This window comes from Bufo bufo, chromosome 5, assembly GCF_905171765.1.
Source record: "Bufo bufo chromosome 5, aBufBuf1.1, whole genome shotgun sequence".
Classification (NCBI taxonomy): Eukaryota; Metazoa; Chordata; class Amphibia; order Anura; family Bufonidae; genus Bufo; species Bufo bufo.
In genome coordinates this window covers 438,785,047-438,811,349 of record NC_053393.1, presented here as the reverse complement: position 1 = coordinate 438,811,349, position 26,303 = coordinate 438,785,047, and the positions used below count along the sequence as shown (strand labels likewise).

General features: G+C 42.2%; 1 protein-coding gene across 1 annotated transcript in view; it reads right to left on the bottom strand.

The window, feature by feature from the left end:
• Window positions 1–26,303, bottom strand: part of RFTN1 (raftlin, lipid raft linker 1) — a 376,685-nt gene that overhangs the window by 216,337 nt on the left and 134,045 nt on the right. The window contains exon 3 of the mRNA XM_040433534.1: window positions 13,768–13,954. Coding sequence (XP_040289468.1) covers window positions 13,768–13,954 — 187 coding nt within the window. The remainder of the gene's footprint in view (window positions 1–13,767; window positions 13,955–26,303) is intronic.

The window sequence follows — 26,303 nt, the reverse complement described above, 5'->3', positions numbered from 1 at the left end:
AGGCAGGAGTGCCGATCCAGGCTGTTTAACACTTTACATGCTGCCCGACGCATGTAAAGTGCTGACAGAGGGAGCGGACTGCCTCTGTCTTCCATCGGCACCCCGCAAATGTGATCGCGGGGTGCGAATGTGTGTTAAGGCTGCCTGGGGTCTGATATAGGCCCCAGACCAGACTTGAGTAAATTCCAGCAGGCTGCACCTCTCTGACGCAGCCTGCTGGTCAATGTCAGAATAGCACTGACATTAAAATGCAATGCACTATAGGGATAGTGCATTGCATTTTAAAAGCTTTCAAAAAGCTGTCTGTTATAGTCCCCTTGTGGGACTATTAAGTGGTAAAGAAAATAATAATAATAATAATAATAATTTATTCAATAAAAAAATCCCATAAAAAAAAAACGCTTTTTTTCCATTGAAAATATGCTTTTCAATGAAAAAAATTCCAAAAAAAAAATCTTCCCCATATGTTTGGTATTGCCGCATCCGTAATGACCCGGACTACATAAATATCATGTAAATTATCCCCCACGGTGAACGGCGTAAAAAATTTTTTTTAAAGGAGACAGAATTGCTACTTTATTTTTAGTTGCCACCGAAAAAACGCAATAACAAGCGATCAAAAAACGCCATTTACTCCAAAATGATACCAATGAAAAATACAAGTCGTCCCCCAAAAATCAAGCCCCCACACATCTCCATATAAAGAAAAATAAAAAAGTTATGCGTCTTGAGAAGTGGCAATGGAAAAACATTTTTTTTCTTTAAAATGAAAGGGGTTTTATTGCAAAAAAGTAGTAAAACGTAAAAAAAACTATGTATTTTGTATCACTGTAATCGTACTGACCCAGAGAATAAAGATATTATGTTATTTATACAAAAAAAATTAACACCGTAAAATTTATCATGTAAAAAAGCAGTGGCAGTATTGCTGTTTTTATCTTTTCCCTCCCAGAAAGAGTTAATAAAAGTTAATCAGAAAATTATGTACCCCAAAATGGTGCCATTAAAAACTACAACTTGTCCCGCAAAAAAACAAGCCCTCATAAAGCTATATAGATGGAAAAATAAAAAATTTATAGCTCTTGGAACATGACGATGAAAAAAGGAAGAAAAACGCTTGACCAGTAAGGCCCAAAATAAAACTCCAGTTTGATCCAGTCAATTAAATCAAGAGATTAGATCAATAGATCACTCATAGACAAAATGAGTCACTGCAAATATGATTCTGTAGAGCAGTCACACAGTGCTCTATAGACTCATATTTCCTGATGAAGGTCATGCTAACCGAAACGTTCATTTTATCCATGACTAATTCATCTAAACTCTTGATTTAATTTGACTGGAATGAACTGGAGTTTGGTTTAATAAAGCTTTTGAGATAGAATAATGAGTGAGAGTACTGTGGTATTTCCTTCTATTTACCGGTTGTGTAAGCTCACAAAGCACCACCACTGTTGGGAGTGCAGGTGTCATCTATACCTTGATATGGAAGAAACAGACCTTGGAGAAATGTATGACGACTGCCTTCTCTTGTGGCAAAAAAAAAAAAAAAAGTGATACCTTACTCTGCCACTCCCGTTCCAACTATTTCTGGAACCTAACAAGTCTGTACTTTCTAATCTCTCCTGACACAAAGGAAATGACCACTTAGTCACCGCTGCAGCCAGCAATTGGATGAGTTGTCATTTCCTGTTTTCTGAGAGGGACCAGGAAGTAGAAACCAAGGAAACGTCTACATAGGAGATGTGGGGGATCAGTTATTTATCACTTCTTTTGTTTTTATGCCCTTCATTAAAGCGGTTTTCCGAGATTTTTTAACTGATGACCTATACTCAGCATAGGTTATTAGTATCTGAGCATGGGGGTCCGACTGTCACAGCCAGACAGCTGAGAAGCGCTCACAGGAGCTTCTCAGATCCTCCTCCTTGAATTTCTTTGTTTTGGTTTAGTTTCTCATCTCGTTAGTTTATCTCAGCTGTCATGCAGTTGGACTGATTGCTACCCTTTAAGTTCCTCCCCATAATGCAGTAGTGTGCGGCTGATACAACTTCCTGGAGTGTGTGTGCGCATGCTGTTCCCAGTTCCCAGTCCTCAGTCGTCTGCAAGATAAGTGCTGTTTATGTATTTATGATCTTGTCTTTTCTGGATCCAGGTGACCCTGACTCCCTCCGTGTCAGTGTAGGGAGCCGGTGGTCGTGTCCCTTCACTATTGTAGGGTCTTCAAGTAATAGATAGCCGAGGAACGTGGATATGCGGCCATCCACCTTTGGGGTGTTCGCATAGGCTGAGCAGTGAGGGAGAGCGGCAGGTCTATTGCAGGGGTCTCCCTTTGTTCCTTAATTGTGGATCCAGAGAGACATTGTTTATATGGTATTGTCTTGTTTCCTGTACACCATCCGTGACATTATCAGCCGCCAAAACCGTCTCAAGCATGGATCCGGTTTCCCTTTTGGCTGAACGCTTTCAGGGTCTTTCTTTGGAGGTAGCTGATCTCCGTAAGACTTTTTCTCAGTTTCAAGTGACCGGTTCAGCTTGCGTTCATGGAGTTTGTGCTGAGCCTAAGATCTCGCTCCCGGATACATTCTCCGGGGGTAGTGAGAATTTTGTGCGTTTTAGAGAGGCTTGCAAACTCCATTTTCGCCTTCTTCCCCATTCTTCTGGTGATGAAGAACGGAGGGTGGGGATCATTACACTGCGTGCAGAATTATTAGGCAAATGAGTATTTTGACCACATCATCCTGTTTATGCATGTTGTCTTACTCCAAGCTGTATAGGCTCGAAAGCCTACTACCAATTAAGCATATTAGATGATGTGCATCTCTGTAATGAGAAGGGGTGTGGTCTAATAACATCAACACCCTATATCAGGTGTGCATAATTATTAGGTAACTTCCTTTCCTTTGGCAAAATGGGTCAAAAGAAGGACTTGACAGGCTCAGAAAAGTCAAAAATAGTGAGATATCTTGCAGAGGGATGCAGCACTCTTAAAATTGCAAAGCTTCTGAAGCGTGATCATCGAACAATCAAGCGTTTCATTCAAAATAGTCAACAGGGTCGCAAGAAGCGTGTGGAAAAACCAAGGCGCAAAATAACTGCCCATGAACTGAGAAAAGTCAAGCGTGCAGCTGCCAAGATGCCACTTGTCACCAGTTTGGCCATATTTCAGAGCTGTAACATCACTGGAGTGCCCAAAAGCACAAGGTGTGCAATACTCAGAGACATGGCCAAGGTAAGAAAGGCTGAAAGACGACCACCACTGAACAAGACACACAAGCTGAAACGTCAAGACTGGGCCAAGAAATATCTCAAGACTGATTTTTCTAAGGTTTTATGGACTGATGAAATGAGAGTGAGTCTTGATGGGCCAGATGGATGGGCCCGTGGCTGGATTGGTAAAGGGCAGAGAGCTCCAGTCCGACTCAGACGCCAGCAAGGTGGAGGTGGAGTACTGGTTTGAGCTGGTATCATCAAAGATGAGCTTGTGGGGCCTTTTCGGGTTGAGGATGGAGTCAAGCTCAACTGCCAGTCCTACTGCCAGTTTCTGGAAGACACCTTCTTCAAGCAGTGGTACAGGAAGAAGTCTGCATCCTTCAAGAAAAACATGATTTTCATGCAAGAAAATGCTCCATCACACGCGTCCAAGTACTCCGCAGCGTGGCTGGCAAGAAAGGGTATAAAAGAAGAAAATCTAATGACATGGCCTCCTTGTTCACCTGATCTGAACCCCATTGAGAACCTGTGGTCCATCATCAAATGTGATATTTACAAGGAGGGAAAACAGTACACATCTCTGAACAGTGTCTGGGAGGCTGTGGTTGCTGCTGCACGCAATGTTGATGGTGAACAGATCAAAACACTGACAGAATCCATGGATGGCAGGCTTTTGAGTGTCCTTGCAAAGAAAGGTGGCTATATTGGTCACTGATTTGTTTTTGTTTTGTTTTTGAATGTCAGAAATGTATATTTGTGAATGTTGAGATGTTATATTGGTTTCACTGGTAAAAATAATTGAAATGGGTATATATTTGTTTTTTGTTAAGTTGCCTAATAATTATGCACAGTAATAGTCACCTGCACACACAGATAACCCCCTAAAATAGCTAAAACTAAAAACAAACTAAAAACTACTTCCAAAAATATTCAGCTTTGATATTAATGAGTTTTTTGGGTTCATTGAGAACATGGTTGTTGTTCAATAATAAAATTAATCCTCAAAAATACAACTTGCCTAATAATTCTGCACTCCCTGTATATCGCTGCTCAGGGGTAACGCTCAGTCCTGGGCCTTTTCGCTGCCGGAGGGGGCACGGCCCCTTCGTTCAGTGGATGAATTATTTTTAGCCCTGGGTCAGATATAGGATGATCCGGATCGTATTGCTCTGGCTGAGTCTAGACTACGTCTGTTATGCCAGGGTAAACAATCCACAGAGATATACTGTTCAGAATTTCGGAGATGGGCAGCAGATACGGGTTGGAATGATGCTGCACTCCGAAGTCAATTTTGCTATGGTCTTTCAGAGGGATTGAAAGATGCATTTGCCTTTCATGAAAGACCTACCTCCTTGGATTCTGCTATGTCTCAGGCTGTTCGTATTGACAGGCGTCTTAGAGAGAGAGGAGAGATCTCTCCTTTCTGTCATACTCAGTCCCGGGACAGTGCAGCGGTCTCATTCTGTGCACAGGGGTCTCAGTCGCTGTCAGCCCCTTCTGAGCAGGAGTCCATGCAGCTGGGGTTGATTGCCTCTGACAATAGAAGATTCAGCCCGCAGGGGAGGGTTTGTTTTTGTTGTGGAGGTATAAATCATCTGGCAAATGTTTGTCCCTCTAGGAGATTCAGGCAGTTTTCTGGGAGTAATAAAGAGACAAAAAGGAAAAAATCTTTTAAAAATGTTCCGTCTGTTACTATTGGCAGGGTTGAGGCGGAAATTGAAGGTTTTCCGTTTGCTTGTAGTTCCCGTTTTGTCCTGCCTGCTAGGGTGGCGCTAGAGAGCAAGAGCATTTTTTGTGAGATTTTTGTGGATAGTGGAGCAGCTGTCAACCTCATTGATAATCAATTTGCAATAACTCATGGTTTCCAGGTATGCACTTTGGGAAAGGATATTCCTGTTTTTGCTATTGATTCAGCTCCACTTTCTCAGAAATCATTAAAGGGCATAGTTCACAATATCCGTTTAATTGTGAGTGATGCTCATGTTGAGGATGTGTCATATTTCGTCCTTAGCGGTTTGCCTACTCCTCTAGTGTTGGGGCTACCCTGGCTCACTAAACATAACCCCACCATTGATTGGCAAGCGAGGCAAATAAATAATTGGAGTAACTTTTGCAGAGAGAATTGCCTCATAACATCTGTTTCTGAGGTTTCTACTAAGACTGTACCACCTTTCCTCTCTGAATTTTTGGATGTCTTCTCTGAGAGTGGAGTTCAGGGTTTACCTCCGCACAGGGAGTATGATTGCCCTATTAATCTCATCCCAGGCGCCAAGCTGCCTAAATCTCGTTTATACAATCTCTCCCAACCTGAGAGGGTCGCTATGCGGGCTTATATCTCTGAGAGTCTGAGAAAAGGACACATACGACCCTCGAAGTCACCTGTTGCCGCTGGTTCTTTCTTTGTTAAGAAAAAAGATGGTTCTTGAAGACCTTGTCTGGATTTCAGGGAGCTGAACAGTATCACTATTCGTGACCCTTATCCGCTTCCTCTGATCCCGGACCTGTTTAACCAGGTTGTTGGGGCTAAAGTCTTTTCCAAATTAGACCTAAGAGGGGCATACAACCTGGTTAGGGTCAGAGAAGGAGACGAATGGAAGACGGCTTTCAATACCCCTGAGGGCCATTTTGAGAATTTGGTTATGCCTTTTGGTTTGATGAATGCCCCAGCCGTATTTCAGCATTTCGTCAACAGCATTTTTTATCATTTAATGGGAAAATTTGTATTAGTGTATTTGGATGACATTTTGATTTTTTCTCCTGATTTCAAGACTCATAAGGAACACTTACGTCAGGTCTTGCTCATCCTGCGGGAGAATAAATTATACGCGAAACTGGAAAAATGTGTGTTTGCGGTTCCAGAAATCCAATTTCTGGGGTTTCTTGTCTCCGTTTCTGGTTTTCGCATGGACCCCGAGAAGGTCCGCGCTGTGCTTGAGTGGGAGCTTCCTGAGAATCAGAAGGCGCTGATGCGTTTTTTGGGCTTTGCCAATTATTACAGGAAATTTATTTTGAATTATTCCTCTGTTGTTAAACCACTCACTGATATGACCAGAAAGGGGGTAGATTTTTCTTCCTGGTCGGTAGAGGCGCGTAAGGCCTTTTCTAATATCAAGGAGAGTTTTGCTTCCGCTCCCATCCTAGTACAACCTGATATTTCGTTACCCTTCATAGTTGAGGTTGATGCTTCTGAGGTAGGGGTGGGTGCGGTCTTGTCTCAGGGTTCCTCTCCTGCCAAATGGCAACCGTGTGCCTTTTTCTCAAAGAAACTCTCCTCCGCAGAGAGAAATTATGATGTGGGAGATAGGGAATTGTTGGCCATCAAGTTGGCTTTTGAGGAATGGCGCCATTGGCTAGAGGGAGCCAGACACCCTATTACCGTGTTTACTGACCATAAAAATCTGGCCTAGCGTCTGAACCCAAGACAGGCCAGATGGTCTTTGTTCTTTTCAAGGTTTAATTTTGTTGTTACGTTCCGCCCTGGGGTTAAGAATGTGAAGGCAGATGCCCTGTCACGTTGTTTTCCGGGAGGTGGGAATTTTGAAGACCCGGGTCCCATTTTGGCTGAAGGTGTGGTGGTCTCTGCTCTTTTTCCTGAATTGGAGGCAGAGGTGCAGGCAGCCCAATCAGAAGCTCCTGATCTTTGTCCTCCTGGGAGGTTGTTTGTGCCTCTCGCTTTGAGACACAAGATTTTTAAAGAACACCACGACACGGTCCTTTCTGGGCACCCGGGGGCAAGAGCCACACTGGATCTCATCGCTCGGAGATTCTGGTGGCCTGCGCTTCGTAAGTCGGTTGAGGGTTTTGTGGCAGCTTGCGAGACTTGCGCTCGTGCCAAGGTCCCTCATTCACGGCCATCAGGTCCTCTCCTTCCTTTGCCCATTCCTTCCCGTCCTTGGACACATCTGTCTATGGACTTCATAACGGACTTGCCTCGTTCCTCGGGGAAGTCTGTGATTCTTGTGGTGGTGGACCGTTTTAGCAAAATGGTGCATTTTATCCCTTTTCCTGGTTTGCCCAATGCTAAGACGCTGGCGCAGGCATTATTGACCACATTGTCAAATTGCATGGGATTCCTTCAGACATAGTCTCTGATAGGGGCACGCAGTTTGTTTCCAGATTCTGGAAGGCTTTCTGTTCTCGCTTGGGGGTTCGGTTGTCATTCTCTTCTGCTTTCCATCCGCAGTCGAATGGCCAGACCGAGCGCGTCAATCAGAATCTGGAGACATATCTGCGCTGTTTTGTGGCGGAGAATTAGGAGGATTGGTGTTCTTTTTTGTCCCTTGCTGAGCTTGCTTTAAATAACCGTCGTCAGGAGTCCTCTGATAAGTCACCATTTTTTGGTGCATATGGGTTCCATCCGCAGTTTGGGACTTTCTCGGGAGAGGGCTCTTCTGGTTTGCCTGATGAGGACAGATTCTCCTCGTCTTTGTCATCTATTTGGCAAAAGATTCAGGATAATCTAAAGAGCATGAGTGAGAGATATAAGCGTGTGGCGGATAAGAGACGTGTGCCTGGTCCGGACCTGAATGTTGGTGATCTGGTGTGGTTGTCTACCAAGAATATCAAATTGAAGGTTCCCTCCTGGAAGTTGGGTCCTAGGTTTATTGGGCCTTACAAGATCCTGTCTGTCATCAATCCTGTTGCCTACCGTCTTGATCTTCCTCAGACTTGGAAGATCCATAATGTTTTTCATAAGTCCTTATTGAAACCTTATGTTCAACCTATTGTACCCTCGCCTTTGCCTCCTCCTCCGATTATGGTTGATGGAAATCTTGAATTTCAGGTCTCTAGGATTGTGGATTCTCGTCTTGTCCGCGGTTCCCTCCAGTACCTCGTTCATTGGGAGGGTTATGGTCCTGAGGAGAGGATGTGGGTCCCAGTGACGGACATTAAGGCCTCTCGTCTCATCAGGGCTTTCCACAGGTCCCATCCTGAGAAGGTGGGCTCTGAGTGTCCGGAGTCCACTCCTAGAGGGAGGGGTACTGTCACAGCCAGACAGCTGAGAAGCGCTCACAGGAGCTTCTCAGATCCTCCTCCTTGAATTTCTTTGTTTTGGTTTAGTTTCTCATCTCGTTAGTTTATCTCAGCTGTCATGCAGTTGGACTGATTGCTACCCTTTAAGTTCCTCCCCATAATGCAGTAGTGTGCGGCTGATACAACTTCCTGGAGTGTGTGTGCGCATGCTGTTCCCAGTTCCCAGTCCTCAGTCGTCTGCAAGATAAGTGCTGTTTATGTATTTATGATCTTGTCTTTTCTGGATCCAGGTGACCCTGACTCCCTCCGTGTCAGTGTAGGGAGCCGGTGGTCGTCTCCCTTCACTATAGTAGGGTCTTCAAGTAATAGATAGCCGAGGAACGTGGATATGCGGCCATCCACCTTTGGGGTGTTCGCATAGGCTGAGCATTGAGGGAGAGCGGCAGGTCTATTGCAGGGGTCTCCCTTTGTTCCTTAGTTGTGGATCCAGAGAGACATTGTTTATATGGTATTGTCTTGTTTCCTGTACACCATCCGTGACACCGACACCCAATCACCTGTTTGAGAAGGCACCGATGCTTGCATTAGCACCACAGCTTCCCTCAGCTTTGCCTAGGCCATGTGACGTCACATTCATTGGCCACATGGTCTAGGAGCAGCTCAGACTCATTGAGCTGAATGGGTCCGAGTTGCGATACCAAGCACAGCTGCTATACAATATACAGTGCTGTGCTTGGTGAGCTGAGAGAAGGCCGCTGCACTATTGCAAGCACCGTTGCCTTCTCAAACAGCTACCAGGTGCCAGACCCCCACTTATCAGATACTAATGACCCATCCAGGGTAGATCACAAGTTAAAAAAATCTAGGAAAACCCCTTTTAAAAATAAAGTTGACATATGACAACATGTTGTTAATATGGTGGTATTATATACTAGCATAAGGGCTCATGCACATGACTGTATATTTCTTCAGTGTGCTATCTGGATTTTGGCAGATAGCACTTTGACTCTACACATATTTTTGGTGGATCCAGGTTTCCAGTGTTACAGATGGTCCTGTTCTTGTCCGTATTTGCTGACGAGAACTTTTTATTGATGAAAGTGAAACAAGAAAATATGGAAAACACATGAAAGCTAACTGTATTTTGTCGATCCAGTTTTTGTGGCGCAAAATAAGGAAACGGCCATGTACATGAGCAGTAACTGTTAGTCCGGAATTCGGCAGCATATTCAGGTTGAGGAATAGCTTTTAGAATGGGGTTGTCATGTTGAGAGATTTACTAAAACTGGTGTTTCCTAATATTGTGCTCAAGTAAAATGCTCCACATTTCTTAAGAGGCACACGCCTTGTATTAAATTTTATACATCTTCTGGCTGTCCATGCACCAGAAACTGATATCTACACCAGCTAACGTAGGAGCCAGTGTAAATTTCAGCTACAATTTCCGCCAGTATCTGGTGCAAATTATAGTACATCTCCCCCCATGTCTCAACCATCTAGCTAATTAGGGAAGTTGATTCCACCCCCCAGTGTACAACCACTCGCACATCTTTTAGCTACTAATTCACTATATTTGCAACACATGACTCCCACTTATTGTCAAAAAACAAACCGGTGTAAAGCAGAACTGGCTTGCCCATACAGTGAGTAACTAAATAGTGGTGGCTCCTACTTAGTATCTGTCTACTGAACACTGGTTTGGTGGACAGCTCTTTCTCTCGACTCCCCCATACACAGGTACAATTAGAGAAAGACGCTGTCAGACATCTCCTGGGTGAACAAAAGGATTGGGCATTGAAATTCAACTTGCTCTGTCCTTTTCTCCATCATCATGTGTGTTTGTATGGGGGTGAGGTGGGGGGTGGGGGAGTCAGAAGATCCTCATACATGTTAGATTGTCCATTGTCAAGCCAAAAATGTCAGGTTTAGCTGACAATACTATAATGGAGGCCATAGTCAACCAATGTTTATTACCCATTGTTTATATAATGATAACATACTCCACACCGATGTACAGAGATTGTCACCGTTCACATCCATCCCTGTCTTCAAAGAGGAGCACAATTTAAATTCAGACACACACACAGGCCAATTTCAACTAAAATGAAAACAAGGCGGCTCACCTCCAATCCGAATGGGATCAGGTGCTCACGTAAATGTTTACCCCAATAAACAAATAGAAAAGTGAATATATGTGAAAAACGGGCACTCAAGTCATAGGGTGTTGCATCGGAAAAGTTTATATAAACGTAATCTTATGACATTTAAAATAACATTTAAAACATATAAAAACAATATTCGATTAATTTTCGATTAATTTTCAATCGATGTCATAATCGACTTTGATGGTATAAATCGATATAATAATCGACTCTTAGGACTAATATGAGATGGTCAATTTAAAGTATTCAAAAGAATCGATCTTGAGAGCATCGACTATTTGAAAACATCGACTAGTTGAAAATAGCCACAGAATAATACTGGAGAAGCAGCAAAAACACAGAAGCTCTAGATGACTTTAGAAGCGATCTTTTCAAATAATGTTCCCAGTTTTAGCATATAAAACCACTTATGCTTTTTAGCAGGTTGATGAACATATGGAAGAAAGGAAAATAAGCAGTCTCTTTGTTATGTCTTCACCACTATCAGTGGTTTTTGTTCGACAGGATAGACCGCACGCTTAGGGTATAGGCTTCAGTTGAAACTCTCAGAACTTTCGAGTGGTGATACCGAATTTTTTAAATGGTAATCACGTACCTGGTGTCGTTTCTGTACGTCACCTCTTTACAGATTGCAGCGCGCTGTTTCTTTCGGATGAAAGTCTGTAAATACTGTAGTCAAATTATCTGATTCTAACTACAGTATTTACAGACTTTCATCCGAAAGAAACCGCGCGCTGCAATCTGTAAAGAGGTGACGTACAGAAACCACGTGAGACGCCACCAGGTACGTGATTACCATTTGAAAAATTTGGGATCACCACTCGAAAGTTCTGAGAGTTTCAACTGAAGCCTTTACCCATGTTAAACTAATGGAAAAAGAAACTATCGCTGACTAAGCGTGCGGTCTATCCTGACGAACAAAAACCACTGATAGTGGTGAAGACATAACAAAGAGACTGCTTATTTTCCTTTCTTCCATATGTTCATCAACGTGCTAAAAAGCATAAGTGGTTTTATATGCTAAAACTGGGAACATTATTTGAAAAGATCGCTTCTAAAGTCATTATTTGAAAAGATCGCTTCTAAAGTCATCTAGAGCTTCTGTGTTTTTGCTGCTTCTCCAGTATTATTTGTGGCTATTTTCAACTAGTCGATGTTTTCAAATAGTCGATGCTCTCGATCGATTCTTTTGAATACTTTAAATTGACCATCTCATATTAGTCCTAAGAGTCGATTATTATATCGATTTATACCATCAAAGTCGATTATAACATCCATTGAAAATTATTTGAAAATTAATCGAATATTGTTCTTATATGTTTTAAATGTTATTTTAAATGTTATTTTAAATGTCATAAGAGTATGTTTATATAAACTTTTCCAATTTCAACTAAAGCAATCAATATATCATCACAACTTTATAGTGAGGGAGAAAATACACTACAGTGCAAAAACCAAATGTGGGTTGCCACATGTCATCATCCGTCAGGGGGACCCACAACATTGTGGCTACCGACACCCAAGCATTATGTTTAGAATGTAATCCCAGCAATAATTTGATGTGTGTTACTTCTTCATATTACTACATGTTACTAGTCCGCTAATGAATATACCATACATGGTGTAAAGCCATGGAAAAGACACAAGATATTTTTACTCCCCAATTTAAAAAGTAGGACAATGTGATCTCCATTGACTCGCTAAATGGAAACACACTCTGCTTCTAACTTCCATTAATAGAGCTGGACGATCCCACTGAGGATTGTACAATCCACCCATAAACATTCTTATAAAGAAACTTATTCTCCAATGTATTCTGCCGTATGCCTTTTTTTCTAATCTAATTTTGTTTTCTGATTACAGATTTTTTTATTCTGTTCCCTAAACATGAATGCGAAAACTGCAGGATTTTATGGTTTTGTTTAAAATTTTAAATAAAATCAACAATTCTTAAAAAATATGTTAAACATAAAACATGATTTTAATAATAGGTGATTTTCTGATGACACATTCCCTTTAGACAGTTCACTACAAGGTTTTACAATGAGTTTGATTCGGTAAAATGAGAATGCACCGGCATTGTGAAAGCGGCCTACCTGGTAATAGCTAATCAGTGTGTACTGTGAACACTGCTAGACAAATCTGGGTGCCCACTTCTGCCTTCAGGCAAGCAACAGTGCCTGTGAGCTTTCCGTAAAGAATACTGATTGACACACAACAAGTAGAATACTAATATACCATATTACAATAGTGAAAGGTTAATTTTAATACAATTAACTTGTCATTGGCAGAATTTCATATCTTAGAGCAACTCTGGCTAATGCTCATTAACATAATATTCACATTGCTAACCAATTATTAGCGGTGAATACTAAGTACATAGCAGGCTTATGTCACTTGTTACTTCACTACTGACTAAGGAGCCAGTAAATGTATTCTAATCACCTCATCTATGTCTTCCAATGACCCTGGATATGACAGTTTTCTGCTGACAGTACCGGCATTCATTTATTAAAAATACTCCATTTTGACCACTCACCAGGACACCCACTTTTACTACTGCTCCCCCTTGAGATCTCTACAATTGGGAAAAACGGTTTGTATTAAAGGGGTTGTCTGCTCTCTGCATACGTTTCTGACATGCAATGGCATAAGAAATCGCTACATCACTTCAGGGTTTACCTTAGCCTCCACCTGAGGCCTATTGGTAATTGATGTAAACAAGACGCAGCATCTTTAGCTTTCCAAAATGGAGGCTACGTCCTCTACTAAGCTGAAAGGACATCATTAACTTCCGTGTACGTATCTGCACCTGCACTGAATGCTTTCAGGACCCTCACAGCAGGAAACACAGCCGCCATCTTTGCAAACAGGGTGCAAAGGGTTGGATTCTCCATGTGGACTACAGTAAGCCCTGAAATAATGTAGTGCATGTCAGTCAGTGAAACGCATTTCTAAAACATATGCAGAAGGCGGACAACCCCTTTAAAGAGTGGCTGACCCAAGGTGGGGTTCATACTTACCGTACCTGGTGGCCGCTGCAGGGTTCAAGGCTCCATTGTTTCCCGGCCGTCTCCGCAGCTCCACGATGCTCTGGCATCAACATCCTGTTGACGGGTGCCACGTGACTATCACAACCAATCACCGACTGCAGCAGTGACTTACGGCATGGGTGACAGGTCAAGTGGCCCCATCAACAGGGTGTTGATGCCAAAGCTTCACATAGCTGCAGAGAGAGCCAAGGAGAAACGGAGCTCATTTTTACTGAATCCCCAACACAGATTTCATCTGAGCAGAAGTAGTTGGCACTTGCATTTTGTATGAGATGGGAATACCCCTTTAAATTAAAAGTTCTGCCATTCTGAACATACAGGTTATTGAAGACACAAAGCTATGACAGCATAACAGTTACCATAATTACCTTTCTGTTTTCTTTATGAGGACTACCCGGAACATCTCCTCCTGAGGAATTCTCTCATTTCCTTCAGTGTACAGAACAAACGGATGTATGGCAACGACAGTGAAGCCTTGCTGGTACAGTTCTTGTAACTTTTCAGGTAAATCACGCAGAGAGGCAATTCGGACAGCAGATGATCCTGGTAATTGGGCTACGATTTAAAAGACATAGGCATCGTAAATATAAAATCATGTACTGCATAGACCTTCATACAGTGAGTAACTAAATACTGGTGGCTCCTACTCAGTATCTGTCTACTGAACACTGGTTTGGTGGACAGCTCTCTCTCGACTCCCCCATACACAGGTACAAGAAGAGACATCTCCTGGGTGAACAAAAGGATTAGGCGTTGGAATTCAACTTGCTCTGTCCTTTTCTCCTCCATCATCATGTGTGTGTTTGTATGGGGGGGGGGGGGGGGGGGCGGGGGAGTCAGGAGATCCCCATACATGTTAGATTGTCCATTGTCAAGCCAAAAATGTCAGGTTTAGCCGACAATACTATAATGGAGGCCCTAGTCAACCAATGTTTATTACCCATTGTTTATATAATGATAACATACTCCACAGCGATGTACATAGATTGTCACCATTCACATCCATCCCTGTCTTCAAAGAGGCGCACAATTTAAATTCAGACACACACAGGGGCCAATTTCAACTAAAGCAATCAATATATCATCACGACTTTATAGTGAGGGAGAAAATGCACTATAGTGCAAAAACCAAATGTGGGTTGCCACATGTCATCGTCAGTCAGGGGGGCCCACAACATTGTGGCTACAGACACCCAGCACTATGTTTACAATGCAATCCTAGCAATATATTGATGTGTAAGTGTTACTTCTTCATATTACTACATGTTACTAGTCCGCTAATGAATAAACCATACATGGTGTAAAGCCATGGAAAAGACACAAGATATTTTTACTCCCCAATTTAAAAAGTAGGACAATGTGATCTCCATTGACTCGCTAAATGGAAACACACTCTGCTTCTAACTTCCATTAATAGAGCTGGACGATCCCACTGAGGATTGTACAATCCATCCATAAACATTCTTATAAAGAAACATATTCTCCAATGTATTCTGCTGTGCTGTATCCAAGCATGACCAAAGGATCAACTCCACTTATGCAACGCTTTTGTTTTGTGAGAAATTGTTCCTTGCCTTATTTAAAATATGCATCTAATGACCTTTATTTTATTTTTTCCTTCAACAATTTCTCCTCTCACATGGCTCTCACATGGCTTGATATGAAAGCTCACCTAGAACATTAGAAGATTGCTAAATATGAGTTGGAGTTTTCCCACTGGATTAGCAGACTATATAGTTATCATGCAATATTAAATCTGTTCAGAAAATACAAGTACAGTTGGTGCCTGATACAGAAGCCAAATGCATGTAGAGCAAGATCTGGTCACCAGGACTAGTTCTGTAGTCACTGTGGCAACCAGGTATACAAAAAATATATATATATAATTTTTTGTGTCTGTGTAGCAATACAATATAATAAAGAAGTGAAAAAAGTATGATTGAAAAAACTGTGATAGAATATTGCATTTTCATTGTAATATTCTTATCAATCTTCTAAGAATATGGCTTAAAAGAGTGTTTATGAGCTGTCAGGAGTTCAGATAAGCTCCCCGACATAGATTTTTTTCAGATCTTAAATTCTTTAACTATTTGATCTGCTCAACCAAATTTACATATCTGTTCACTATAAATTCACTAGGAGCCACAAACAAAGGTGTAAATGTGTTATTGCTCAGACAAATCCCAGGAGCTTGGATTTAAAAAAAGTTAAATTGATAAGTCTTATAAATATATATACAGTGGATAAAAAGTCTACACACCCCTGTTAAAATCTCAGCTTTCTGTGATGTAATAAAATGAGAACTTTTTCGACCTTTAAACTGTACCACTCAATTGAAAAACAAACTGAAATCTTTTAGGTGGAGGGAAGAAAAAAAAACAACTAAAATAATGTGGTTGCATAAGTGTGCACACCCTCTTATAACTGGGGATGTAGCTCAGGGCTCCAGATGGCGACCAAAATGGTCACCAACGCGCCTTAAAATTTGCAAATGGCGACAAGACTTTTTAGTATTGTCGCCATTTGCGATTGGACCGCCGCGCTGCTGTGCAGCCTAGTATCAGTTAAAGAACATGGCACGCGCCATGTTCTCTTCACTAGCACAGTGGAGTAGGAGGGAGTCACTGCTGCCACTGCCACCAATGGGGAGATAGCAGGGAGGCGGAGGGGAGGAGCTGTGGCCACTGCGCCAACAATGAATGTAAAACATATTAATACAAGTATAGGCAGCGGTATCACAGACCCAGCCTCAACAACAGGGCATGCGATACGCGGCAATTAACCCCTCAGGTGTCACATCTGAGGGGTTAATTGCCGCGGATCGCATGCCCTGTTATTGAGGCCGGGTGCTGGGTCTGTGATACTGCTGCCGACACTTGTATAAATGAGTTAAAGAGGACTTTTCATGGGTCCAAAGAATATGAACTAAGTAGCAGGCTACTATCATTCCTGGGCGCCGCTCCATTCGCATTCAGAGCAAGGAGGAGGAGACGCCAGTGTCTCTCCTTCTCCCTGACAGCAGTGCTGTCCAATTGCAGCGTAGAGCTCAAGAGCTCAGAGCCAGAGAGAAAAAAAAACTCCCTGGCTCTGAGCTGCGATTGGACAGCGCTGCTGTCAGGGAGAAGTTGAGACACTGGCGTCTCCTCCTCCTTGCTCTGAATGTTGAAAATACCAGGAACCACAGCGGGCGAACTGAGCGGCGCCCAGGAATAATAGTATGTGCACTTAGATCCCAGGGCGCCGCTCTATGTAGCCTGCAACATAGTTCATATTCTTTGGACCCATGAAAAGTCCTCTTTAATTACATTCATTGTTGGCGAGTGCGCCCCCCCCCTTAGCATTAGTATCATTGGTGGTGCAATGCGCCCTCCCAAAGCCCTCCCGCCCCCCCCCCCCATTATTAGTAGTGGCCACCCCCCCCCTCATTGTTATATGGTGGCCAAAGGGTCCCCTCCCCTCCATTGGTGGCAGTGGTAGATTACACTGTTGGCGCTCCGATCGGTTACCATGGCAGCCGGGGCGCTACTGAAGCCCTGGCTGCCATGGTAATCTCCCTGCTGCTGTGTGTACTATGCACAGGGCAGCAGGGAGAGTGTGAAGTCCTAGTCACCCTAATACAGCTCTATCAGGGTGAATAAGACAAGGGATGAAAAGATCCAGGATATAGCACCTAAGAGGGGAAATGGATTAAAAAGTAAAAAGTTTAAATTGCTCCCTTCTCAATTTTACATATAAAATTTACAAACAATAAAAAATAAACATATTACATATCGCCACATCCGAAAAAGTGTGAGCTATTAAAATATTTAAAAATATTTCCGCTCTGGTGAAGGCCGTAACAGAATAAAAATCAAAACCGAGCAATTGGCCATTTTTAGTCACCTTGTCCCCCAAAAGATGCCACTGGATGTGAGAGGTATGTGGTGCTGTATTCTCCTATATGTAGTGCTGGCTCACTACTGTGACCTGCGTCTCATCTTCTCCATCAAGTCCTTTTTTTTTATTATATGCATTTTAAATTTGGCGACTAAAAAATTTTATTTGGCTCCTAAATTTTTTAGTTTAGGAGCCAATGGCTCCTGGTTATTTTTTTTAGTCTGGAGCAATGTAGCTGTGTTCAGAATTAAGCAATCACATTCAAAATAGTGTTAAATAGGAGTCAGCATACACCCGCCATAATTTAAAGTGCCTCTGATTAACCCCAAATAAAGTTTAGCTGCTTAGTCGCATCCCACAGCAAAAGCCATGGTCCACAGAGAGCTTCCAAAGCATCAAAGGGATCTCATTGTTAAAAGGTATCAGTCAGAATTTCCAAGGCATTAGATATACCATGGAACACAGTGAAGACATCATCAAGTGGAGAAAATATGGCACAACAGTGACATTACCAAGAATTGGTCCCTCCAAGTCCCTCCAAAATTGATGAAAAGACAAGAAGAAAACTGGTCTGGGAGGCTACCAAGAGGCCTACAGCAACATTAAAGGAGCTTCAGGAATATCTGGCAAGTACTGGCTGTGTGGTACATGTGACAACAATCTCCCGTATTCTTCATATGTCTGGGCTATGGGGTAGAGTGGCAAGACGAGAGCCTTTTCTTACGGAGAAAAACATTCAAGCCAGGCTACATTTTGCAAAAACACATCTGAAGTCTCCCAAAAGCATGTGGGAAAAGGTGTTATGGTCTGATGAAACCAAGATTGAAATTTATGGCCATAATTTCAAAAGATATGTTTGGCGCAAAAACAACACTGCACATCACCAAAAGAACACCATGTGAAGCATGGTGGAGGCAGCATCATGCTTTGGGGCTGTTTTTCTTCAGCTAGAACTGGGGCCTTAGTTAAGCTAGAGGGAATTATGAACCGTTCCAAATACCAGTCAATATTGGCACAAAACCTTCAGGCTTCTGCTAGAAAGCTGAACATGATTTAACACAACCAGTTCTAGTTGGTCAAACTATCATGAAGTATTGGGCTAGACCCTAAATCAATATAGAAAATCACAATGAATGGGTAGCTTTATAAAGTATTTAAAACATGACATTTAATTATGTATAGGATAAAATAATGGGCCCTACTAAACTAAATTTAGTAGGGCCCATTATTTTATCCTATACATAATTAAATGTCATGTTTTAAATACTTTATAAAGCTACCCATTCATTGTGATTTTCTAGAAAGCTGAACATGAAGAGGAACTTCATCTTTCAGCAAGACAACGACCCAAAGCATAGATCCAAATCAACAAAGGAATGGCTTCACCAGAAGAAGATTAAAGTTTTGGAATGGCCCAGCCAGAGCCCAGACCTGAATCCGATCTGTGGGGTGATCTGAAGAGGGCTGTGCATAGGAGATGCCCTCGCAATCTGACAGATTTGGAGTGTTTTTGCAAAGAAGAGTGGGCAAATCTTGCCAAGTCAAAATGTGCCATGCTGATACTCATACCCCAAAAGACTGAGTGCTGTAATAAAATCAAAAGGTGCTTCAACAAAGTATTTTTTAAGGGTGTGCACACTTATGCAACCATATTTTATTTTTATATTTTTTCTTCCCTCTACCTACTGTAAAATATTTTAGTTTGTTTTTCAAATGAGTTGTACAGTTTATAGGTCACATTAAAAAGGTGGAAAAAGTTCTGAAATGATTTATCTTTGTCTCATTTTTTTACATCACAGAAACCTGACATTTTAACAGGGGTGGGTAAACCTTTTTTATTCACTGTATATATCAGTGATAAGATTACTGGCAGGTAACAGGTGAATAAAACTGATTATCTTGTGACAATGGTAAGAAATATGGAATAAATTTAAGGATTTGTCCCATTAAGACAAATTGTTCTCTATCCATAAAACAGAGCACTAGCGTGACTGCCACTACATTCAACCATGGGAGACGACCCCCGATCTTGTGAACAGCAGTGGTCCCAGTGTTGTGACACTCCACGATCAGATACTTTGTCTGGGACAATCTCTTTAAGCAGCAAGTGAACAGCCAGTTCTTGATTTCGACGTGTTGGAAACAGGAGCAACGGAAAAAAGTTTAAGGATCTGAGTGACTTTGCAAAGGAGCTGCGCCCGTCTGATCAGCAGCAGGGGTTCAGCAGTCACTGATAGCCGGACCCCTGCTGTATGCACCGGCATCGGTGAAACCACAGATGCTGGCGCATTAACCACTGCATGGCTACGGTCAGCGCTGACCGCGGCACGTGCGGGATTCAGACATGTGCAGGGTGGCCATCAGGTTCCTGCGCTGCTGTGACGGGGAACCAATGGCAGAAAAAACCTTCCTTAGGCATCGTGGCTGCCTTCTGGGAGATCCTGTGAGATCCAGCCCCCTGGATCTCACAGGCAAGCAGGCTGTAAGTGAATTACATTGAGTAATACACTTACAGCCAATGCATTACAAAACAGAAGTATTGTAATGCATTGTAAAGGGGATCAGACCCACAAAAGTTGAAGTCTCAGAGTGGGACAAAAGAAATTTGAAAAAAATAAAGTATTAAAAAAAAAAAAAAAAAAACATCCTTTTCCCAAAATACAGTTTCAAAAAATTGTAAAAAAGATAGGGAAAAAAGGAAAAGTAGACATATTAGGTATCGCCACGTCCATATCGACCAGCTCTATAAAAATATCACATGAACTAAACCCTCAGGTAAACACCGTCAAATTTTTTAAATAAAAACTGCTAAATAAACAATTTTTTGGTCACTTTACATCAATAAATGTGCAACACCAAGCGATCAAAAAGGCGTATACCCCCTAAAATAGTACAAAACTAACAGTCACCTCATCCCACAAAAAATGAGCCCCTACCTAAGACAATCATCCAAAAAAATAAAAAACTATGGCTCTCAGACTATGGAGACACTAAACCATGAATTTTTTGGTTTTAAAAATGCTGTTATTGTGAAAACTTAAATAAATAAAACAAAAGTATACAATCAGGTCCATAAATATTAGGACATCGACACAATTCTAACATTTTTGGCTCTATACACCACCACAATGGATTTGAAATGAAACAAACAAGATGTGCTTTAACTGCAGACTGTCAGCTTTAATTTGAGGGTATTTACATCCAAATCAGATGAACGGTGTAGGAATTACAACAGTTTGCATATGTGCCTCCCACTTGTTAAGGGACCAAAAGTAACATCATAATCATAAATCAAACTTTCACTTTTTAATACTTGGTTGCAAATCCTTTGCAGTCAATTACAGCCTGAAGTCTGGAACGCATAGACATCACCAGACGCTGGGTTTCATCCCTGGTGATGCTCTGCCAGGCCTCTACTGCAACTGTCTTCAGTTCCTGCTTGTTCTTGGGGCATTTTCCCTTCAGCAAGTGAAATGCATGCTCAATCGGATTCAGGTCAGGTGATTGACTTGGCCATTGCATAACATTCCACGTCTTTCCCTTAAAAAACTCTTTGGTTGCTTTTGCAGTATGCTTTGGGTCATTGTCCATCTGCACTGTGAAGCGCCGTCCAATGAGTTCTGAAGCATTTGGCTGAATATAAACATATAATATTGCCCAAAACACTTCAGAATTCATCCTGCTGCTTTAGTCAGCAGTCACATCATCAATAAATACAAGAGAACCAGTTCCATTGGCAGCCATACATGCCCACGCCATGACACTACCACCACCATGCTTCACTGATGAGGTGGTATGCTTAGGATCATGAGCAGTTCCTTTCCTTCTCCATACTCTTCTCTTCCCATCACTCTAATACAAGTTGATCTTGGTCTCATCTGTCCATAGGATGTTGTTCCAGAACTGTGAAAGCTTTTTTTAGATGTCGTTTGGCAAACTCTAATCTGGCCTTCCTGTTTTTGGGGCTCACCAATGGTTTACATCTTGTGGTGAACCCTCTGTATTCACTCTGGTGAAGTCTTCTCGTGATTGTTGACTTTGACACACATACACGTACCTCCTGGAGAGTGTTCTTGATCTGGCCAACTGTTGTGAAGGGTGTTTTCTTCACCAGGGAAAGAATTGTTCGGTCATCCACCACAGTTGTTTTCCGTGGTCTACCGAGTCTTTTGGTGTTGCTGAGCTCACCGGTGCGTTCCTTCTTTTTAAGAATGTTCCAAACAGTTGTTTTGGCCACGCCTAATGTTTTTGCTATCTCTCTGATGGGTTTGTTTTGTTTTTTGATGGCTAATTATGGCTTGCTTCACTGATAGCGACAGCTCTTTGGATCTCATCTTGAGAGTTGACAGCAACAGATTCCAAATGCAAATAGCACACTTGAAATGAACTCTGGACCTTTTATCTGCTCATTGTAATTGGGATAATGAGGGAATAACACACACCTAGCCATGGAACAGCTGAAAAGCCAATTGTCCCATTACTTTTGGTCCCTTAACAAGTGGGAGGCACATATGCAAACTGTCGTAATTCCTACACCGTTCCCCTGATTTGGATGTAAATACCCTCAAATTAAAGATGACAGTCTGCAGTTAAAGCACATTGGTATTGTCGCGTCTGTAACAACCTGCTCTATAAAAATAGCACATGATCTAACCTGTCAGATGAACATTGTAAATAACAAAAATAAAAACGGTATCAAAACAGCTCTTTTTTGCTACCTTTCCTCATAAAAAGTGTAATATAGAGCAACCAAAAATCATATGTACCCTAAAATAGTACCAACAAAACTGCCAACTTATCCCGTAGTTTCCAAAATGGGGTCACATTTTTGGAGTTTCTACTTTAATGGTGCATCAGGGGTCTTCAAATGTGACATGACAACTTAACATTATCCCAGTGAAATCTGCCATCCAAAAACCATATGGGGTTCCTTTCCTTCAGCGCCCTGCCATGTGCCCGTACAGCAGTTTACGACCACATATGCAGTTTTTCTGTAAACTACAGAATCAGGGCAATAAATATTGAGTTTTGTTTGGCTGTTAACCCTTGCTTTGTTAGCGGATTTTTTTTTTTAATGTAAGATCTTCCCAAAAAGTGAAATTCTGAAATCTCATCTCCATTTCCATTAATTATTGTGGAACACCTAAAGGGTTAACAAAGTTTGTAAAATCAGTTTTGAATACCTTGACGGGTGTAGATTCTAAAGTAGGGTAATTTTTGGGTGGTTTCTATTATGTAAGCCTCACAAAGTTACTTCAGACCTGAACTGGTCCTTAAAAAGTGGGTTTTGGAAATTTTCTGAAAAATTTCCAGATTTGCTTCCAAATTTCTAAGCCTTCTAACGTCCCCAAAAATTAAAATGGCATTCACAAAATGATCCAAACATGAAGTAGACAAATGGAGAATGTAAAGCAATAACTATTTTTGGAGGTATTACTATTTAATAGCAAAATGTAAATTTAGAAATTTGCAAATTTTTCCTTATTTTTTGTAAATTTGGTATTTTTTTATAAATAAACATTACATTTTTGGACTCAATTTTACCACTACTATGAAGTACAACATGTGACGAGAAAACAATCTCAGAATAGCCTGGATAAGTAAAAGCATTTTAAAGTTATTACCACATAAAGTGACAAGTCAGGGTCAGATTTGCTCAAAATGGCCTAGGCAGAAAGGTGAAAAATGGCCTGGTCCTTAAGGGGTTAACCTAAGTGCATTTTGTTTTGCATTTTGTTGTTCGCTTGTGTGTGTTGTTGTCTAGGCCTCAGGGAGATGCTGGTTCCTTCATCTGGGATGGAACCAGTAGTCTCATTCCCTGCCAGCACTCCAAGGCCTTCCAGGGTCTCCAGGGCTAAGGTTCCGATGTATGAGTATTTCCACTTTCAGGGTCTACTCATACTGGCAGGAGTCAGGGAGAGGTCTATTGATTCCTAGCAGGTCACCATCCCTCTCCCTCAGCGTGTGTTATCTGGTGTTATCCCCTCCCCATTACCTGTGACACATTCATTTCTATGGGGCCCGCCGAAAATAGCCGAGCGCTGGCTTGGCTATTTCCATCTGCCTCACAGAAATGAATGGGAGCAGGGGCCTCGCGTGTGCAGTGCGCTCCCATTCACTTCTATGGGAGCAGCGGGAAGCAGTGCTTGGTGGTGGACGGACCCCTGGAAATCCGGGGTCCTCCAGCCATAGCTCTCCCCGCTCCGTTCTCTGGGACCTGCACCTATCAGACAATAGGGGCATATCCTAGCGATATGCCCCATTGTATGTGATGGGAATACCCCTTAAATGTCCCCTGCCCCTTTCCACTGGTCTCTTAAAAGACCGTAAATAGAAGACAGAGGCGGTCCTTCACACTGCATGCCTGCATTAGGCTTTAGAGTGAGGAGGTGTGTCTTTCAATAATCCAATCTGATTGGCTGGCAGAAAGCTGCTGGCTACAGCAAGTGTGTATGTGAAGTGAGGGAAGGCAGTTTTGGCCGCAGAAAACTGGCAGAGGAGCCATCTTGAGAAGATACTCATATTGTTGGGTTCAAAACAGCCATAACTAAAGAAAAACAGTTGTATGTGAAGAAACTAAAGATTGCTTTATGCATAATACTGCAGCAGCAGTAACATATGCCAAAATTGTTATTTATTTTTATTTTTATTAAAACATGACAGACTTTAATTAAGGAACAGTACAAAGAATGTTGAGTTAGCTTTCAAATTCTCTAGATCTCAATCACGTGTGGGATATGCTAGAAAGCAAGTCCAATCTATGAAGGCATCACATCACTAGTAACATCTTGGAATAACCAACAGATTCATGTGACATCTCCATCGGCAGAATGAAAACAACACAGATTTAGTATTACTGACCATAAATGGTAAAATAAACCTGTGTATATAAAGTACATGGAATAGAATTATATTATTGAAACCTGAGTGTAATCCCTATATTAGCAGTTTTGGCATTCCACAGCATTGTGAGTGCATATTTCTATTGGAGCTAGTGAGCAGCCTAACTCCAGCGGTAAAACTTGGAAGCTATTCCATTAGTCTACAGAGCAAATTATTATAACTAAAGTCCTGCTAGAACTTAAAACAAGTGTCCTACATCTGTTCCAAATGCAAAGCAAATATTGGAGGAGATATTTTTAACAAACATATGAAGAGTTGTGATACTGAAATCTTTTCTGAAGATAAAGTGACATCTTCACAGCTGAATTAGACACGATTTTCTACACCCGCCAATCAAATGATTTATCCATATGTCTACATGCAGAACTGGTAACACTAAGGCCCATAGTGTTGAATAGTTTTTTTATTACTCTAAATGTAAAACATGACTACAAATGGATAGAATATAAAAAAAAATAATGTTGAAACCCTCTGCTACAGCACAGATAAATCTAATCCCACAGCATGCAGTAGACTCCATGTAACGCTCCAACGGGTGTGGACCCGCTGTGCCACTTACCGGTTTGGCTTTGGGCAAAACTTGGGAGCGGAATCTAAGTGTTCCCCTGGTTTTCGACCTTTATCCCGCTTCAAGATGTGGAAGCTGGTCATAGCTGCAAGGGAGACACCAGGTCGCTACCGCAAGAGTGGTCCCGAGCAGGCCAGAACGCCCCAGTGCAAGCACTGGGGATACAGGCAGGTGGAGCGAGCTGTCACTGGATGGAAGGAGTGCAGCAGCAGAGTCAGATGAAGCAGAGCCGAGTTAGTGATTTCGCAGAGCTGGAGCTGTTAGAACTGCAGAGCTGAATAGCAGGTGTAACGAGCTGAACAGCATACAGAGGCCTGGTCAACAATCCGAATCATACACTTGAGAGCAGCGAGGTACAGGAGGATCAGGCAGAAACGAGGTCAGGATACAGGCTAAGGTCGGAAGCAGGAAACAAGCTGGAACCTTCGCTGTAGAAAACTACAATATTGCTCAGGCATCACAGGAAGGGGGAAGCACCCTTATAAAGGTGGTGCCTGGCCGGGATTGGAGAGAAGGCGGAATCAGAGGCGTGCACGAACCCTTAAAGAAACAGGACGCGTGCGGCTCCTACAAGGTGCAACTGAAGCTGTCGCCGCCTGCGACAGAGCAGGAAAGCGGATCCGGAGAAGAAGAGTCTTGTGTGCAGTTCGGCTGAGGTACATAGCAGGATGCACTGCACGCTGGCGGCTGCCAACGTTACACTCCATACCTGCTGAATACTACAAACTCACTGGAGCACTGTTTCCATGCAGTGCGGTCTTCTTGAAATCCAACCGAGGTAAAATCTGACCCAGAATTTTCCCCATATTTGATTTATATTCCTCTGGTTGCTCTATTTTCCAAAACTTACTGGTATATTAACACTTTAACTCTCTCTATGATGTATATATCCTTCATGACCGCATAGTACTTGGGGCTCTATCACATACATATACATTTATTTTATTTTTTTTATGCATTTTATATAGCGCCACTATATTCCGCAGCGCTTTACAGACATTATCATCCAACTGTCCCCAATGGGGCTCACAATCTAAGGTTCCTATCAGTATGTCTTTGGAGTGTGGGAGGAAACCGGAGAACCCGGAGGAAACCCACGCAAACACGGGGAGAACATACAAACTCCATGCAGATGTTGCCCTTGGTTGGATTCAAACCTAGGACCCCAGCGCTGCAAGGCAACAGTGCTAACCACTGAGCCATACATCAAAGTGATCTTGCACTGCCACTGTAACCGTGAGATCAGCACCAAGGAACACTGCCGAAACGCATAACCAGGCACCTTTTGCAACTGCCAGAATCACAGATAACTGTGATCTCAGCAGTTTAACCCCTTGGATGGTGTGGTCAATAGCAACCACAGCATCCGAGAGGTCATACAGGAGGAAAAAGTTCCCTCTGTCAGCACATCAGCCACCTCGCAATGTGACTGCAGGGTTCCTATGGGTTATCATGGGAGCCAGGACCCTGACAATGGTCTCCAGGTCTGCCATCTACAAAATCCTTTTAGGCTTCATTATGGCTTTATTATGGAAAATAAAAACTGCTAAGCAAATG